Here is a 20,518-nt window from a genome sequence, read left to right on the forward strand (position 1 = left end):
AGAGGGTCCGAATTGGCTAAGTAGGTGCCAGGAAGAGAATCAAATTCTGGTTCTCTGGAAGAGCAGCAAGCAGTATTAGTCACTGAATTATCTCTCCAGCCCCTTTTTATAGTGATATTTTATTTATGTTTTAATAAATAAAACTTGCCTGAAAATCAAAGGGTAAAACTAAGCCATTAGAGGCCAGGCAGTTGTGGTCACACACCTTTGATCCCAAGATTTGGAAGACAGAAGCAGATGGATTTCTACCTCTGGTGGAGTTCAAGGCCACCTTGGGCTACACAAGACCAGTGCAGAAACAGATACAGATGATGGTGGCTCATACCTTTAATCCCAGTACTAGGAAGTCACATGCCTTTAATCCTATCACTAAAGGGAAATATAAGACAAGAGGAGACTGAGGCTCAGGGCTCAGTCTGCAGTTGCCCAGCCTTGGTAGAGATAAGACTTCTCTAGCGGTTGACTGCTTTGCTTTTCTCATCTTCAGCTTGAACCCCAAATGTCTCTGGGTTTTTATTATTAGTGCTACACCTTTTTTATTTTTTTATTTTATGTATTTTATTCATGTATATATGTATGTATGTATGTATGTATGTATTGTGACAGGGTGTGTATCCCTGTCTATGTATCCCTGGCTAGCCTGAAACTCACTCTGTAGACTAGGGCTACAAAAGACTCACAAAGATCCACCTGCCTTTGTCTCTCAAGTGCTGGGATTATAGGAGTTCACCACCATACTGGGCTTGGAAATTTTTTTTTCTTTAGGTTTAAAACTTTTATTTTATATGTGTGAATGTTTTCCTTGCATGTATTTTTGTTTACCACTTGTGTGCCTGATCTCCAAGGAGGTCAGACGAGGGTGTTGGGTCCCCTGGAATCAGAGTTATAGTTAGTTGTGATCTGCTTTACAAGTGTTGGGAATCAATGTAGCACAAATCATAAAACCCAGAGACAGAAATTGAGGTTTAAGCTAAGCAGACAGAAATTGAGGCAAACGGGCTGGAGAGATGGCTCAGAGGTTAAGAGCTCTGCCTGCTCTTCTAAAGATCCTGAGTTCAATTCCCAGCAACCACATGGTGGCTCACAACCATCTGTAATGAGACCTGGTGCCCTCTTCTGGCCTGCAGGGATACATGCAGGCAGAGTACTGTATACATAATAAAAAATAAATAAATGGGAGGAAAACAGAAAAAAAAAAAGAAATTGAGGCAAACTAAGCAGGCTAAATGTCTCCTCTCACTTTATATTCACTCTAGTGCTGGGACTAAAGGTGTGAGCCACCACCACCTGAATTTGTTTCTGCATTGATCTTGTGTAGCCCAGGTTTACCTTGAACTCATAGAGATTCATCTGACTCTGTTTCTCAAATTCTGGGATTAAAAGTATGTGTCACCATTACCTGACCTCTAGTGACTTTAACTTTGTCTCTGGTCTTTGGGCAAAATTTATTTATTAAAATACAAATAATAATACCACAATAAGTCAAATTTGGGTTCTTTACAAGAGAAGCAAGTTCTCTTAACTTGCTATCTCTTTAGTTCCTTAACTTTGTTATGCTTTGCAGTGCTAAATTGATTACATTCTGTGTGATAGAGAGTTCTAAAATGTGAACATTAATTGTTTGACCAGTCTATTTGTGGATTATTTATTTATTTATTTATTTATTTATTTATTTATTTTTACTTTTTGAGACAGGATTTCTTTGTGTAGCTCATGCTGTCTTGGAATTTGCTTTGTAGACGAGGCTGACTCGAACTCAGAGATCCACCTGTCTTTTGTCTTTGCCTCTTGAGTGCTGGTATTAAAGCCATGTGCCACCACCGCCTGGTCTGTCTGTGTCATTTTTGGATAACTTGATTTTAGCCTTACATCTTTTGTTTTAAATTTTTAATTTTATTTTTAATTTATTATGTATGCAGTGTTCTGCCTACCTGCCCGAAGAGGGCACAAGATCTCATTGTAGATGGGTGTGAGCCACTATGTGGTTGCTGGGAATTGTACTCAGTACCTCTGGAAGAGCAGTCAGTGCTCTTAATCTCTGAGCCATCTCTCCAGCCTGCCTTACTCATTAGCTCAGGCTTCTTTTTTTTTTTAAATATTTATTAATTTATTATGTATACAATATTCTTTCTGTATGCATGCCCGCAGGCCAGAAGAGGGCACCAGACCCCATTACAGATGGTTGTGAGCCACCATGTGGTTGCTGGGAATTGAACTCAGGACCTTTGGAAGAGCAGGCAATGCTCTTAACCTCTGAGCCATCTCTCCAGCCCTAGCTCAGGCTTTTTATTAACTCTTAAAATTTATATTAGCCCATTATTCTTATCTGTGTTATTCAAAGGACTCAGTACCTTTTTCAACGAGGCAGTCACATCTTGCTTCTTCTGTGACTGGGATAGGACTACCACATCTTTTTTTTTTTTTAAGATTTATTTATTTTATTTTGAGTGTATTGACTGTTAGGTATGTCTATGCACAATGGAGGCCAGAAGAGTGTGTGGGACACCCTTGGAATTGAATTTCAAATGTTTGTTATCCACCATGTGGCTTTTGGAAATTGAACTGTGTTGTTAACTGCTGAGCCATCTCTCCATTCTCTCAGCCTTGTATCTTGCTTTATGTCTTAGGTGTTTTCTTCTCTCTGTCTCTCTCTGTCTGTCTCTTTATCTTGTGTGTGTGTATGTGTGTGTGTGTGTGTGTGTGTGTGTGTGTGTTTTCGAGCCAGAGTTGTGTAGATTTCGCTATCCTGGAACTTGCTCTTTAGACCAGTCTAGACGCCAACTCACAGAGATCTACCTGCTTCTGCTTCCGACTGCTGGTATTAAAGGTGTGTGTCACCATAGCCTCAGCTGTTTTGTTTTTTGAGAGAGTGTCTCACTGTATATCCTTGGCTGGCCTGGGACTTGCTGTGTAGACCAGGATTGCCTCAGAATTTACGGAGATAGCTGTGTTTGCTTCTGCTTCCCAGGTGTTTGAGTTAAAGGTCTGTGTTACCATGTAAGGTGTTTTCACTTGTCAGTATTGCAGTTACCTAAAATTTTGCTACTCAAGCTGATACTTTTAGACAGGGCTTCTCTATGTAATAGCCTTGTTGTCTTGGAACTCACTCTGTAGACCAGGCTGGCCTTGACCTCACAGAGATCCACCTGCCTCTGCCTCTTGAGTGCTGGGATTAAAAGTGTGCAATGCCATGCTTGGCTAAGTGATACTTTTCTTAATGCAGCTTTCTTTATGCTTATAGCTTACATCTTTGTTTTCCTGTTTTTTTTTAGTAATGTTCTACCTATAGACTTTTAATTTCTCTCCTTATTTATTGTTTATGAATTTATTTATTACTGTTTATTCATTTGCTTATATGTTTGTTTATTTTTTTTCTGTTGTGGAGTAGGGGACTATGCCGTAAGTTAAAGCCAGGGCTTTATTCATGTTATTTAAATACTGTATCTCCGAGCTATATTTAGCTAGTTCTTACCATAATCATTTTGTCCCTTTATAGTTAATATCTTTCAGTCTTTGATATTTTATTCATTCTTTTTTTTTTTAACGTAGTTTCTGAAGGAGAGAGATCAAGACGTGCTCATTTTTGTTTTTTTTTTTGGAGGGGATCTAACCCAGTGTCTTGCTTATATGTGCTAGCCACTTTAGATGTGAACGATACTCTACCTGTCACTCTGCTATGCTTTACTGAGCAGAGCTTTCCATTTATGGGGTGTTACTTGTTCTACTGGAGAGCTAGTTTTGTTTGTTCATATTTTCCCTTTCATTTTATGTATTTATTTTGTTCAAATTCTTGACAGTTTTTGATGCTTAAGTTTCAAGCCCTTACTGGTATGTACCCAAATGTTCTTTTTTTTCCCCCCTGAATTTGTATAAACCTCTCTTTTGGCCAGGCCTTCCTCCTCTCCCTTGTTTTCCCCTTTTCTTTCCTTCTCCTTCGTTTCCTTCCCCACTTTTAATGGTGAGATAGGATCTCCCTTATATATAACCTAGGATAGATACCCTTCAATTTTTGATCCTACAGTCTTTTAGCCTCTTGAGTGCTGAGATTATAGGCATGAACCACATTGCTTATCTAGCACCCCTCTTTCTCGAGACAGTATCCCCATTTGGACATTTTGAGGAGAATCCTGTTTCTAATGTTAGATGTTAAGCCAAAGCCTCACAGATAACTAAGGAAGCACTCTACCATTCAGCCATGTTCTTAACTTTATTGTTATTTTTTATCAAAGACTTTATGAAAACACATTTTAGGAAAAGATGTTTGACAAGAGGCAAGAAAGATAATTAGTTCTTAATATATTTGTTTTAAAAAACTAAAACAGACTAATTGTAAAAAGGTTGAGCATAATGCCGGGTGGTGGTACACACTTTTAATCCCAGCACTCAGGAGGGCAGTGGTGACTAATCTCTGAGTTCAAGGCCAGCCTGGCCTATAGAACAACTTCTAGCACCACCAGGGCTACACTGAGAGACCCTATCTTGGTGGGGGTAGGGGTGGGGTGGACGGGGAGTGAGTATTAAACAATGAAGTCATTCTTTTTAAATTGTGCTTTTGTTTTGTTTGTGATGTTTGTTTTGTACTGGACTTTGCTGTGTAGCTTACACTGTCTTCCAAACTCACTGTTAGCCCAGGTTGGCCTCAGTCAGTTGTTCTGCCTTCTCACCCTGAGTGCTGGGATTACAGCTATATATGTCATCATGCCAGACACTGTAGTTGTTCTGAATCTTTTCTTCTGAACTTTAATTTATGTGCTTTTACCAGGTTGCTATTCAAATGAATTGGCATCATATTTTGTTTGTAAAAAAGAAAAGAAAAGAAAACTTTGAATAAATACGATTTTGCCAGGTGCAGGGAGAGATTTCAAGTGAATTGAGCAATCAAGATAAAGCCAATGGAAAGTGCAAGACATAGCAATGTAGTTGAATGAGAGAAGATTATGAGGAAGAGGAATTGAGGCCAGAAGATACCTGAATTTTGGAGTTCTTTTTAGAATAATAAAAAAATTGACTTAATTCTTTAAACATTGGGAAGTCATTGGATGTCTTTTAAAGGAAATAAATAATACAGTCGCATTGATTTTGGATAGCAACAATATGAAGGATATGAAGAAAAGGGGGAAATGAGACTGGTATATCAGCTGCAAAATCATTGCACTTCTGGGTGCTAAGTCTTCATAGGTGACTTTCATTTATTTGTCCTTCCTACTTCCGAAGATGGTTTTCTTCTGACTGGCTTGACACTTACTGTGTATTCCAAATTGGGCTTGAATTCTTTTCTCCACATTACTGTCTATTTTGACGTATATTTCAGTACAATTGATGTAGTTGGTAAACCTAGACTGAGCTCATGGAATCTGGTAAGAACAGTATAGATCATTATTTGCCGTTTGAAATTACAAGACTCAGGCTTTCATTTATTTCTTTTTTCCTTTTGTGTAGCCCTGGCTGTCCTGTAATTCACTTTGTAGACCAGGCTAGCCTCAAACTCACAGAGATCTGCTTGCTTCTGTGTGTACCATTAACACCCAGCTCAGGCTTGTTTTGAACAGTATTTCTGCATCACTCATTGCACTTGAGTAGGGAAGTTAGAAGTACTTAGAAAACTCTTAAGACTGCTAGATTAAGGGTTCAGATGTGAGGTTAGTGTGGTGGTTAAATGTTACGTGTGGTGGTTAAATGTTACTGAGAACTGAGTTTACTCCACTTGCTTCAGTATCCTACTTGCAGTTCTCATCAATACATTTAGCCCTTTCAGATTCTGAATGGATAAGGAAGAACCTGTCTTGGTTTGTGTCAAAATTTTTTGTCCACTTGGCAAGATTGTATTTGCATTTTTTAATTCATTTAAAACCATAAAATTACATGAATGTTTTCTGCCTTGTGTTTGAAGGTAAGCAGCTGCTCCCTTTGTCCAGCAGTGTACACAGCAGTGTGGGACAGGTAACTTGGCAGTCTACAGGAGAAGCATCAAATCTGGTTCGAATGAGAAATCAATCCCTTGGACAGTCTGCACCTTCTCTTACTGCTGGTTTGGTAAGTGTTTATTCAGTAAAGATTTGGGGTTCTTCTAGGAATGAATCCTTGGTCCTCATTTATCACATTGTTATATGTTCTGTTTTCATTTTTAGGATTTTACTAACCTTTCCAAGTTAATAAGATTGAATTTTTATTAAATATATTCTGATCTCTTACTTTGTAACTTGTACTGCTTACTTATTATCAAGAAAATAATTGAGTATGATTACAACTTTTGGTTTTTGAAGATATTGTTTCTCTGTGTAACCCTGAACTCTGCCTGTAGATCAGATTGGCCCTATACTCAGACAAATCCTCCTGCCTCTGCCTCCTGCGTACTGGGTTTACAAGTGTGCGCTACCACCTCTGGGCTGATATGTGGCCTTTATGATTGATATTTTTTTTCCCTGTTTCAAATGGCTTTTAAGTGTTATTCATATTGAATGTGCAGTATTTAATTCTTATTTCTTAAATTCTTTTGTATAGTTATATCATTTTGTGTATTTATCATTTGCTGGATACTTGGTCTGCTTCTACCTTTTGGTAACTATGAATAATGTTGTTAGGAAGTTGATGTAATGACTTTCATGTGAACATTTGTTTTTATTTGCCTGGGAGAGAGAATGTGTGTGTGTGTACCTATACATATAGGCATGGAATTACTGCTTATATGATAACTATATTTAATCATTTGAGGAATTTTGGTTTCTTTACATTCTTTTCATTTTTGGCTATCATTTTGACTTTAATAATTCAGGTAAATGTTGTTTTTGATCTTTTGAATCTCATCTCTGTAATAACTAACAATGTTGATCATCTTTTATGTGTAATTGGACATTGTATATCTTTGAAGAAATGTCTCAATTCTTTGCCCATTTTAAAAACTGAGTACTTTTTATCACTATTTTATTTTTTACGTGACTTGATTCTTGTTATAGTTGCCTCTCTGAATTTAAGAGTTTTGAGTCCTGCTAATTGAAAATAGGGTAAAAAATACTTCAGAAAAATTTTAAGATGTTAAACTTGAATTTGCTAAGTACACTATTCTAAACCCATTTGAGTGAAGTGATGAGCTGTAGGCACACCCAGTTCTTATCTGACCATTTGCTTTGATTGTTTTATCTGTGCTTTATATTTTAGACATTTTTTGTTTTTATTTTACAGACAATACAATAATAAGCAATTACATAGCATTAATAGTACGATAGATATTGTAAACTAATGCTTATTTAAAGTATATAGGGGAATGTGGCTGGGTTATATGTAAATATATAGCATTTAGAATTTTTTATTTTTAGATGTTTTTATTTTAGGTGTATAAATGTTTGCATGTATAGCTATGTATAGGTATGGTACAACATGTGTGCCTGGTACTCAGTGAAATCAGAAGAGGATTTTGGATCCCCTGGAATTAGAATTATAGATGGTTGTAAATCACTATGTTGGTTCTGGGAACTGAACCCAGGCTGTCCTCTACAAGAGCCACAGGTGCTCCTTAGCTGCTGAGCCATCTCTATAGCCCAATATGTGGCATTTTATAGAAAGAGTTTGAACAGTTCTCTGATTTTAATATCACTGAGAGATTTTGTAATCAGACCCATGTAGAAGCCTTAAGGGAAGAGTTAATTATTTTCTCCTAGCACTCTGCCTTTTATTTTCTCTGGTGCTTTTCTTTCCTTAGTTATTTACTTACCTACTGTACTTCAGGCTAGCCTTTTTCATTCCAATGCTTAAAAATTTCCAGTTGGAAATTATGTTTGGTGGCACATTTACTAGTTTGTGTGAAAATCTTCCTGCTTTCCTATTGCATATTGAAATGTATTTCAGTGTTCTTCCTGCTCTGGCTTTTATATATTTGAAAAAATCTAAACGAGAATTCGTTAGAGTCATGTAGGCCCATATTTCTATATGGTATGGCAGCCAGGCTCTCAAGCCATAGTTTGCACCAGAGATAGCCTTCCAGACAGGCTGTTGCTACTCCAACAAAGGTTCAGGATGTTGTTATGCTCCTTTGTAATTTGGAGGGTGCCGTAATAGAGATGCTAATTCAGGCCTATGTGACAGAGCTAGTATACAGAGCAGGAAGATGTGACAGCAGGCATAGGTAGATGTGGACGTAACTAAAAGCCATTTACCTGGCTACCTAGGAAACAGAACGCTAATGAATTTTCCCCTCGGTTTATGTTTTGATATATAAGGCTGTTTGGAGGATAAACGAGAGGAATATTTTCAGGATGTGAACTCAGGATATCATGAGGGATCACTGAGAATCTCCCTCTCGATAAAGCCATGTGAGTTGTGTCTTTATTCCTGTGCTTCCACGCTGGTCCAGAGAGATAACCCATTTTCCAGGCTGCTATCGGACCAGGACATAATGGCGCCCAATGTGGGGCTGATTGCGAACCCCCCAAAACATGGAAGAAGTGACCAGACGTATGGAGGAGAATGTGAGGAACCTGTGAGAGAAAATTGAACCACAGATGGATACATGATAGGAGCGCTCAAAAACAGAGAATAAAATTTAAAAAAGTATAGAGAAAAAGGACAAAATTTAAATTGGGAGTAAAACTTTGTAATATATATGTGGGATAAAAAAAAGTATTCAGTTATATGTTGATAGCTAAAGGAAGTTAGAATGAAGCAAAAACAAAGACAAGATATTTAGAGTCTGTAAGCTTGATAGTCGCAGAAATGCAACTTTTATTGCTTGCTAAACGGGTTTTAAAAAAGTGAAGGGAATATGGCTTTTGGCCCAAGAATCACCTAGGGATTAGTAATCTAGGGATTACTGCTGAGATTGAGGCGCATGTGCAGGCGTAGTAGCCAGTTAAATCTAACCCACCTGTGGGTAGAAGGCAAGCAGGAGTAAGTTTAGAGAACAAATTTAACTCCACACAGTCAGTAGCCCAGAGTCAGCTAATAGAAAGAGGAGAGGATTCAGGAATTCTCTTAATTTTATGATAACAAGTTAAAATAAAAAAGATAGTTAAAAATTGGTGCAGCTATGCCCACCAGAGCTTGTGATGGCAGACTGGGAGACAGAGGGAGTCTGTGTCCTACCCCCTGCCATGTGGCCCAACTTCAGCTAAAAGCTAAAAGGCAGGTTTAAAAAAAGGTAGCCTCAAAAAACTACGGCTTTAGGACAATTAAAAATAAACAAACAGGTTAAATATTCTTCTTTTCCATTTCACAATTTTGCTTCTTTGTAAAAAATCTGCTGTTTGTAGGCATGTGGATTCATATCCAAGGTGGATTGATATCAGTTCCTTTGATCTTCATATCTGTTTTTAATCTATTTATAGTACTGTGGCTCTGTAGTGAAGTTTTAAGGTCAGAGATTGTGATGCATTCAGAAGTTCCTTGATTGTACAGAATTTTGAGATTGTTTAGGCTGTCCACTCTCTCAATATCTGTTCAGTATAGTTCTTGAGGTCCGAGCTAGAGCAATAAGACACCAAAGGGAGATCAAGGGGATATAAATTGGAAAAGAAGAAGTCAAACTCTCACTGTTTGCTGATGATATGATAGTTTAAATAAGCGATCCTAAAAATTCTACCAAGGAACTTCTACAACTCACAAACACTTTCAGCATTGTAGCAGGATACAAAATTAACTTAAAAAAAATCAGTAGCCCTCCTGTACACAGATGATAAAAGGGCTGGGGAAGAAATGGGAGAATCAACACCCTTCACAATAGCACAAGTAGCATAAAATAGCTCGGAGTAAATCTAACCAAACAAGTGGAAGACTTGTATGACAAGAACTTTAAGTCTTTGAAGAAAGAAATTGAAGAAGACACGAGAAAATGGAAAGATATTCCATGCTCTTAGGTAGGCAGAATTAAAATAGTAAAATATAAAATAGTAAAATAGTAAAAATGGCAGTCTTACCAAAAGCCATCTACAGTTTCAACGCAATGCCCAGCAAAATTCTTCAAAGACCTTGAAAGAACGGTACTCAACTTCATTTGGAAAAGCAAAAAACCCAGGATAGCCAAAACAACCCTGTACAATAAAAGAACTTCTGGAGGTATCACAATCCCTGACTTCAAACTCTATTACAGAGCTACAGTACTGAAAACAGCCTGGTATTGGCATAAGAACAGACAGGAGGACCAATGGAACCGAATAGAAGACCCGGATATCAATCCACACATCTTTGAATACCTGATCTTTGATAAAGAAGTAAAAAATATCAAATGGAGAAAAGAAAGCATTTTTAACAAGTGGTGCTGGCATAACTGGATATCAACATGTAGAAGAATGAAAATAGACCCAGATCACAAAACTGGGTCATTTTTGATCACAAAACAGACCATGCACAAAACTGAAGTCCAGATGGATCAAAGACTTCAAAATAAAGCCAGCCACACTGAACCTTATAGAAGGAAAAGTGGGAAGTACACTTAAACACACTGGCACAGGGAACTACTTCCTAAATAGAACCCCAGCAGCACAGACACTGAGAGAAACAATTAATAAATGGGACCTCCTGAAACTGAAAAGCTTCTGTAAAGCAAAGGACACGGTCAATAAGACAAAATGACAGCCTACAGAATGGGAAAAGATCTTCACTAACCCCACATCAGACAGAGGTCTGATCTCCAAAATATACAAAGAACTCAAGAAATTGGACACCAAAAGATCACATAATCCCAATAAAAAAAATGCTTTATAAACCTAAGCAGAGAACTTTCAACAGAGGAATCTAAAATGGCTGAAAGACACTTAAGGAAATGTTCAGCATCCTTAGTCATCAGAGAAATGCAAATCAAAACAATTCTGAGATTCCATCTTGTACCTGTAAGAATGGCCAAGATCAAAAATACTTGATGACAGCTTATGCTGGAGAGGTTGTGGGGAAAAGGGAACACTCCTGCATTGCTGGTGGGAATGCAAGCTGGTATAACCCCTTTGGATGTCAATGTGGCCATTTCTCAGAAAATTAGGAAACAACCTTCCTCAAGACCCAGTAATACCACTTTTGGGTATATATCCAAAGGGTGCTCAATCGTGCCACAAGGACATGTGCTCAACTATGTTCATAGCAGCATTGTTTGTCATAGCCAGAACCCAGAAACCTAAATGCCCCTCCATCGAAAAATGGATAAGGAAAATGTAGTACATTTACACAATATAGTACTACACAGTAGAAAAAAATGACAGCTTTAATTTTGCAGGGAAATGGATGGAGCTAAAAAACATTATTTTGAGTGAGGTAACCCAGACACAGGAAGACAATTATCGCATGTACTCATTCATAGTTGGTTTTTAAACATAAAGCAAAGAAAACCAGCCTACAAACCACAATCCCAGAGAACTTAGACAACAATGTGGACATTAGGAGAGACTTACATAGATCTAATCTACATGGGAAGTAGAAAGTAGAAAAAGACGATCTCCTGAGTAAATTGGGAGCATGGGGACTTTGGGGGAGGACTGAAGGGGAGAGGGGAGAGGCAGGGAGGGGAGCAGAGAAAAATATAGAGCTCAATAAATATCAATAAAAAAGTGTATAAAAAATATGTGCCAAATTAAAAAAATAAAATGTTTAAGAACTTAATAAGATTGTTTAGGCTATCCTGAATTTTTATTTTTCCTTATAAAGTTGAGGATTGTTCTTTCAAGGTCTGTGAAGAATTTTGCCATAATTTTAATGTGCATTTTCATTGAATCTATAGGTTGATTTCAGTAAGATTGTCATTTTTGCTATTTTGTTTCTACTTCCACAAGAAAATAAGAGACCTTTCAATTCTTGTATATCATAAATTTCTTTTCTTAAAATATTTAAAGTTTTCATCATACAGGTTTTTCCATTTGTGTGGTTAGAATTACTCTAAGATATTTCATGGTATTTATGGCTATTGTAAAGGATAATGTCTTTCATTTCTCAGATGTGTAAAAGAGGTGCATTTTGGGTTTCAGATTCTATGACAAAAAAAATTCTACAAACATAGGTGAGCATATATCCTTATAGTATGGTTAGTCATCTTTTGTGTATAGGCCCAAAAGTGGTATTGCTGAGTTTTAAGGTAGATTCTTGCCTAATTTTCTGAGAATTCCCCATACTAGTATTCAAAGTGGCTGTGCCAATTTGCACTTCCACCAACAGTGGAGGAGTTTTTTTCTTTACCCCATATTCTCTTACGCTTATTTTGTCATAAGTGTTTTTAATCTTAATCATTTTTACAGGGATAAATGAAATCTCAGAGTTTTAAGTTTATATTTCTCTAATGGTTAAGGATGTTATGCTTTGGCATTTTTTGAGTGTCTTTCAGTCATTTTAAGTTCATCTGTTGAGAGTTTTCAGTTTAGGTCTATAACATATTTTTGTTGGAATATTTGTCGTTTTGATGACCAGTTTCTTGAGTTTGTTAGTTGTGGAGTGGATTAATGATTAGTAAGTTCTTTTCCCATTCTATAGGCTGATATTATGTGGATTATATCTTTTGCTGTACAAAAACTTATCAGTTTCAGGAGCTCTCACTTACAGTTTCTCTCAATGTCTATGCCACTAAGGCTGTTTGAGATGTACCAATACATTCAGATGTACTTCTAACTCTTTCTTCTGTGAGGTTCAATATTGTTGGTTTTGTGTTGAGGTCTTTGATTCATTTAAACTTGAGTTTTGTACATAGAGATGAATGTGAATCTGCCTCCCGATATAGCCACGTGAGTTGTGTCCTTTATTCCTGCATCTCCACGCCAGTCCAGAGAAGGTCTGGACTTCCACCAAACCTTGACAGAGTCATTACATATAGAACTCAGCCTTTGGAGAGCCTTTAGGTTATAACAATATAACATAGAATAAACATCCAATTTCAAAGTAATAAAATGTAACATTTATAGAAACTATATGTTGCTTATTTGTAGTGATATTTCATTTGTATTTTGATAAATCTTGCCTGAAGTTCAGAGAGTAAAACAGCCACACTAATTAGCCTTATAGACCAGGTAATGGTGACACACACCTTTAATCCCAGTAGTCAGACTGAGGTAGAAGTAAAAACCAGTGGCTGGCTGTTTTGCTTTTCTGACCTTCAGGTTGAACTCTAATATCTGTCTCTTGGTTTTTATTAATTGTGCTACGTTTGGCACCCAACGTTTGGGGTACAAATTCATGGAAAAGACCATTTTCCTGAGGCTTTTGAGCCACCGACACAGGCCAGATCCAGATCCAAACCTAGACACCTGGGTTTTGGAGAAAAATTAATGCTCCCAATTCTTGTTTGCCCTGGTTTAACTTCTCCTACCCTCCGGCCTGCCTACAGCTTCCCATAGAATCTGCAATTTCTTGCTACTCCCCCTTCCATGCTCCTTGTGGCTTGCCAACTGGGCATGCAGCTCCCAAATGGCTACTATGGCTTCCCTTGACTCCTGCAGCCCGCACACAGCCACCGCAGGGCTGCCCTGACCAGTGTCTCTTTAATAAAAATCTGTTCAGTTTGGTTTTAAGTTTTGCTTAGATAATCCACAGGTTAGTGACATTGAAATGTAAAAACAGAGGAAGGCCAGAGCTCCAGTGTCTCTGGACTGCGTTAGCGATATAAGTATGACACCTACTGGCCCACATCATTATACCTTAAAATTCTTTTCTGAATTTTAATTGAGGTAAGTCATCTGATAATGTTAGATGATATTACCATCCAGAAATTTAATAATGTTTTCATTTCTGCTCTGGAGGTAATTCTAAAAGAGGTATATTACTTACCTTGAGTGTATACATTCTTGGCCATAGCTGCTATTAATTTGATAATTTGTATTATATTCTGATAGAAATGGTTTGATAAGAGTCAAGAATGAGAAACTTTTAAAAATGATACAGACTTTATAGATTAGTAATGAGAAGTTGGCTGAAAGGTTTCATACCATTGAAAATGATAACTATACTTTGAGAGATTATTTGAAAGGATTCATACTGTTGACACTGACAATCAAAATCTGTTAAAAAGTCATAACAAACTAGCAGATAGAACATCCCTCCTGGAAGGGAATCTACATGCCATCCAAATAATCTCTAAGGATGATACGATATCATTAATGACAAAATTAATCACTTGGAATCATATGAGTAGAATGAGAATCAGAAATTAATTGATCTGATCAAATCGTTAGAAATATTCACAGGTGAATAAATTGAGACTCTACAAAAGTCAGTAATACATAGATTTGAAATTGAAGAACTCTTCAGAACGGATAAGCAAGGAGATGAGGTATAGACAAAAGATGATAAGAAAGACTTAACATAACCAGTACCTTTCAGAGACAGAGATTACTTACCAAGAGTTTTAGCCACTTACCTTGTTACTATTCCTGAAAAGCCAGCAAATAGTAAATATCCAAAAGGATATACAGAATGTAAATGAGAATCTATATGTATAAAAAATCCAAAAGATATTAAGCAAACACCCTGTGCCTATATCTCTGTATGTCTAGAAAACCTAGCATGATTACAATTTGACTATTATAGATGACTATCTATTAATCCATAATTTTAAATTATACATTACATTTTAACTATACATAAACATAATTACATAATATGTATATATTAGAAATAAATATAACAACCTTAAATTGGTGCCAATGAACCAAAGTCCATACCATGTGTTCATTTCTATATCATATCTCCTTTTTATTTCTTTAGAAAAATCTTGACTGTAACTATTAACAATTTATAATCAACCCCCTTTAAATGAAAACACATTTATAAACAATATTTGGGAATTTGGGCACAATTTTTTAGACTACTTCCTGTTGTTTGAGGGTGCTGTTAATCAAGTCTTTCATGGGGTATCCTATGTGGTTGGTCCATTTCATCCAGGGGTCCCGAAGCTGCCATGGATGTTGGACCACCTGGGCCATCATTTCAGGGGGTCTTTTTTGATCAAACCATATTAGCCTGGTAAGGAATCCGCAACTTTCTGTCCTCTGTGGAAACAAAAGAGGAACCTCTTTTCCAGAGTAACATATCCTTAAATTTAAATTTCTCCACATCTTTGTCCTGGATCTCACTCTGTTGATCCCACTGTCCTTGAGTTCACAGAGATCCACCTGCTTCTGCCTTCTAGGAGTTGGGATTATGGTTTTGCCCAGCTATTTCTAGTTCTTATTTTTTTTTTTCGAGGCAGGGTTTCTCTGTAACTTTGGAGCATTTCCTGGAACTTGCTCTTGTAGACCAGGCTGGCCTCAAACTCACAGAGATCCGCCTGCCTCTACCTTCCGAGTGCTGGGATTAAATGCGTGTGGCACAACCGCCCAGCTCTATTTCTTTTTTTTTAGGTGTGTGTGTGTGGTTTTTTTTTTTTTTTTATCTTTTTTCTTTTGTCTCCCAAGCTTACATATATTTTTAAACACACTAAATAGTTTAAGGGTTTTTTATTTGTTTGTCTGTTTTTGGTCTGAATCTGTCCTTGTTGTATACCTCTATCTTTTTCTAAGTCTTAAATCTGCTAAACAACATGGGTAGGATTAAAACTGCAGCTTTGGCAGCTGGCTCCACTCTACTGCTTAGCTTCCTGAGAGTCTAGGTTCATTGCAGAAGTACTGGTGGAAGATACACTTATAGACACAACTCTGTGGAGTTTCAAGGTCCATTCCACCACCAATAGCCTGCCACTGGCTGCTTATAAACACCATTTAAGTGTTTGGTGGCAGAGCCTCTTAAAAGAACTGCAAGGTTTTTGCTGCTAATGCTGAGTCAGGAAACCTCTCTTAAAGGAGCTATGACTCTGCTTGCATCTAGCAAACTGAGTCCACCTGAGACAATGCTACTACCAAGAAGCTGTGCTTGACTCTGTTGTTTTCTGTCTAGAATCCTTTTTGTTTTTTTAAAGCTTTCTCAGGCTTTATATGGAAATTCTTGCCAAATGTTTGGCCGCCTTATGTAAACTGAGTCTGGGCTTATTTTTCACAGCTGTCCAGACCCAAATAATCACATTAATTACAACACTGTTTGGCTGATGGTTCAGACTTATTCCTAACTAGCTCTTGCATTTTAAATTAGCCCATTTTTATTAGTCTATTTATCTCCATGAGACTGTGGCTTACTAGTAACATTATGTTATCTTTCTCCTTCGCCGTTTGCATGATGTCTCTCTAACCCTGCTTTCTTTCTCCTTGCATTCAGTCTAGTTTTTTCTGCCTATCTATATTGTTCCCTGCCATAGGCCAAAGAAACTTCTCTATTAACCAATGTTAATAAAACATATTCATAACATACAGAAGGGAATTCCACATCTTCAGAAACAGCAGTCAGCTCTTTCTGCCATTATATATCTTTTTTTGGAAGTCACTTGTACTTCCTTATTCAATTACTATTATTTTCTTTTGGGTCTCTGAGGGAATTGAAGATAAGATTGTTACGATTATAGATACAGTTACAATATACGGCTACCAGATACAGAAAGAAAGTTATGATCGAAGGTATATTAGGTATAAGACTTTGGACTCACTAAGATATAGGATAGATATGGAGTATTTTCTCTTAATTTGTCAAATACAGATGGGCCAGACATTTAATATATTTACTGCCTGTTTATATTATATATTAATATATTTACTGCCTGTTTATATTATACATAGTTATTGTACTTATTGTATTTTTTTTATTACTTATAGCCATCTTTTTTATTTTAGACCAAAAGGGGAAATGTAGTGGTATTTCAATTGTAGTTAAATAAAGCTTGCTTGAGGAGCAGAAAAGTGAAACAGTTCTGTTGGCCAGCCTTACAGACCAGGCAGCAATAACACACATCTTTAAACCCAATAGCCAGACTAGTTTGCCATAGTAATCAGGTGCATGCCTTCAATCCCCAAACTAGAGATAGATAAAACGGGAGGAGACAGATCTCAGACACAGTATCACTTGGAGATTCCTGGAGGTAGGATCATTGTTTTTTGAATGAGGTAGAGGTAAGACCTAGTAACTGGATGTTTTGCTTTTCTGACCTTCAGGTTGAACCCCAATCTGTCTCTGGGCTTTTATTAATTGTGCTGCAAGGTATTATATTTGTCTTTCTCCATCTGAGTTAACTTACTCAATATGGCTTTTCCTAGATCTATCCATTTGTCTGCAGATTTCAAGATGCCATTATTTTTTTACCACTGAGTAGTACTCCGTTGTGCAAATGTACCACATTTCCTTTATTCATTCTTTGGGTGAGGGGCACCTAGGTTGTTTCTGGTTATTACAAATAATGGTGCTATGAACATAGTTGAGCACGTTTCCTTGTGGTATGACTGAGCATCTTTTGGGTATGTACCCAAAAGTGGTATTGCTGGGTCTTGAGGTAGATGGTTTCTTTTCTACTTTTTTGAGAAATCGCCAGACTGATTTCCAAAGCGAATGTGAGAGAGATCTGACTGCGATATCTGTTACCTCATTGATTGCCAGGATTGGTTCAGCAGATCTGGCTGACTAGGTGGGTGTCCTTTTCCTCCCTTACTGCTCCGTGTGTGTCCCTCCTGAAGCTGTTTGCTCGGTTTACGAGGACAAATTTCCTCTAGTAGAGGAGGACCAGTCTTCAGTCAAGGGTATATGAGTTGCTGTGCTCCCCTGCTAGAACCAAACAAGGATTTGTTAAATAAAAAGGGTTGATAAATACCCCCAGAAATAGATTGCATAATGCTTTATTTAACTTGAATATTCTTCCTGGAACTAGCTCTTGTAGACCAGCCTGGCCATGAACCTTCACCTGCCTCTGCCTCCCAAGTGCAGGGATTAAAGGTGTGTGCCACCACCGCTGCCTGGCTCAAAAAAACCCTTCTGAATTAAATTAGCCGATGTACTTCAAGGATGTGCTGGTCTTAGAATGGAAACCAGGAGATGTGGTGGTTGAGGAAGGGGTTTCACTCATGTTTCACAGAAGTAAAAAAGCTATGGATACCACTAAAATTAATCAAGATTCGGTTTGAAAAGGAGAAATCTCTTGATATAGAGAAATGACAGCTCATCCTCAGAGGTGACAATCCTACAAGTTGTAAGGAAACCTGATAAAGGTTGGAACAGGGTTCTGTTCTTGTTTTTGCAGGAAAGTAGAAAATACCCATTTTCGAGAAGTCAAGAAACTTTGGACATCTAGATGCCTCAAGAAGAAAAGATAGCTATCAAGAAAGAATCACTGAGCGAAGAAAAATCTGACTTATGATACCATTATTCTCTGCAGGGTAAAATCTCACTGCTTTAACATACGTATCTCCTTACTTCTCAATATAATGGTATTCCTGACTTAAAAATCACAGCTGGCTTTGGAGTTGAACTGTTGCTCTTCTTCTCTACATTCAAGCATGTTTTTAAAAGAAAAATTTAGAATTTCTGTCTTATATCAGGAGAGCCACCTGGTGTGGGGACAGAAAAAAAAGATAAAAATGTTAGAAAAACTCTGCTTTCAAAACTTCTACTTCTCCCCAAACCTTTTTTTGTCTTTCTGGTACCTATATGAATATATATACATATGTGGCCTTCAGTGGTAGCACAAGCCGTGGACACCAACATTGCCCTCTGCAGCAGCACCTGCCACACACATTCCACCTGGCTTGTAGTGGGAACAAAGACCATAATGGCTGAAGCTGCAGGGCGATTGGTAAAGAAAAGTCCCCAGATTATCTTGATACAAAATATATAGCTTTAATAAACAGAAGTAAGACTTACAACAGCTTACACCAGAATCCAATCGATCCGTCCAGACACAGGAGCCAGGCGAAAAGAGAGCTAGTGGAGTGCATTTGCAAGGTTTATAGGCAGGCTTTTGCCTGAGGGCGGCACGCCCCGAAAACAAAATATGATTGGCTGAACTCCCCTATCATCTCCCCCTTTTTTCTAAAATAAGACAGAACCAAACCAAATACAACTATATGCAATAGAAGCAAATAATAAATATAAAGTTACAAACAACAAACAATGTTAAGCAAGAAATCTATAACAAAAGTTCTGCTAAACATTCTATCTCAGGGAGTCTAAATAATGTAGATGGTAACTACAACTATCTAATCTTCAACTCCATCAAAGATCTGAGAAGGAAAATAATTTTACTCAAGCAGCCTGGAAGTACAAGCGGGAAATTTCCGAAATGTGCAACGAATGGAAGAGACAACTGAATACCTGGGCAATCACCCAAAGTTTCATATGCAATGTTGAGTCAACCAACTTTGGCTAAGGCCTGATGTAACTGACATGCCATTTTTCAAAGGCAAGAAACCTTTTAGGACTCTCTCACCCTGTCTTGGCAAGATAAGACAATCCTGCTTTTATCCATTTACGGATATTCTGTAATTCTGTCAGTGGTTGAGGTATGGGCTTTTTCTTTGCCCAAAGGCCAGTTCTGCCAGGAAGAAGACAAGCTCCAGGTGGAGTGTCTTTGGTGCTCAATGTTCTCTTGGGAGTAGAGCGGTGATGCCAGGAGCGATTGTGTCTCACAACTATAGAACTATGAGTTAGATTAAAGGCCATTTTTCACAGCTCTTTGAAGAGGTTGAAGATTATACTATCTATACTAAGTATGATCTCTATGCATCTAAATAACCTGATTAGCCTAAATATAAATATAATAAACATATATGACTATGGATTTCTATCTATCTAACTTGAAGACTAAGAGAATGAACAACTGTGCAATGAGTGAGGACAATGACCTCCAAATGTAAACAATGTGTATAAATATCTTAATCAGAGGTAGGAATGTAAATATATGTATATATATTAATACAAATAAAGGTAGAAGCATACTCACATACAACATTCAATATATCAATGTACAAAAATCAACAGCGATACAATTTTCTAAAACCAATAACTCACAAATACCAATATATTATTATTCCAATCAAATTACATAAATATTTTTCAATATATCAATGTAAAAAAATCAACACCAATACAATTTTCTAAAACCAATAGCTCACAAATACCAATATATTATTATCCCATCACCAATCAATCCCCCCCTTTTTTTTGATAAACACCCCTGAGTGTATAAAATACCTCCCCCATTCCCTCATCCCTATATCAATTATAACCAACCCCTAAATGATGTCCCTAAACCTGAGGGCAAATTCTACTGGGAGAGGGGACGTTGTCCTCTAAAATTGCTTCCAGCTGTCACGGGGGTGACGTTTCTCTTAGGGGGGGTCCTGTGAAAATATTTGATGGTAAAATTCCCATATAAACATTTGGTGTGAGAGAGTTGTAAATAGTCTCTGAATAAGTTGAGGAGATCTGGCCAGAGTGTTGTCAAATATTGTGCATCATCCAGAACTGTATTGAGTAGCTGACCAAAAAATAGGTCTAAAAAATAGCGCTATCAACATTATGACGTCACAGTAACCAGGTGGATTTGGTGTTGTGGGGCCCCATCTTCATCCTAGAAGCTTTAAAGATTACTGCAGGAAAATTTGTTGTTTGTTATGGGAAAGTTAAACATTATCTATGAAGACATATACAGACATATATATATAAATAAAGATAGAAACAGATGTGGGGAAAGGCAAAGAAAATTTATCAATTA

General features: G+C 37.3%; 1 protein-coding gene across 1 annotated transcript in view; it reads left to right on the forward strand.

Annotated features, from left to right (window-relative positions):
• Mast2 (microtubule associated serine/threonine kinase 2) overlaps nucleotides 1–20,518 on the forward strand; it is a 129,962-nt gene that overhangs the window by 21,236 nt on the left and 88,208 nt on the right. The window contains 1 exon segment of the mRNA XM_048443944.3: nucleotides 5,891–6,033. Coding sequence (XP_048299901.3) covers nucleotides 5,891–6,033 — 143 coding nt within the window.

This window comes from Myodes glareolus, chromosome 3 (assembly GCF_982192425.1).
Source record: "Myodes glareolus chromosome 3, mMyoGla1.1, whole genome shotgun sequence".
Lineage (NCBI taxonomy): Eukaryota > Metazoa > Chordata > Mammalia > Rodentia > Cricetidae > Myodes > Myodes glareolus.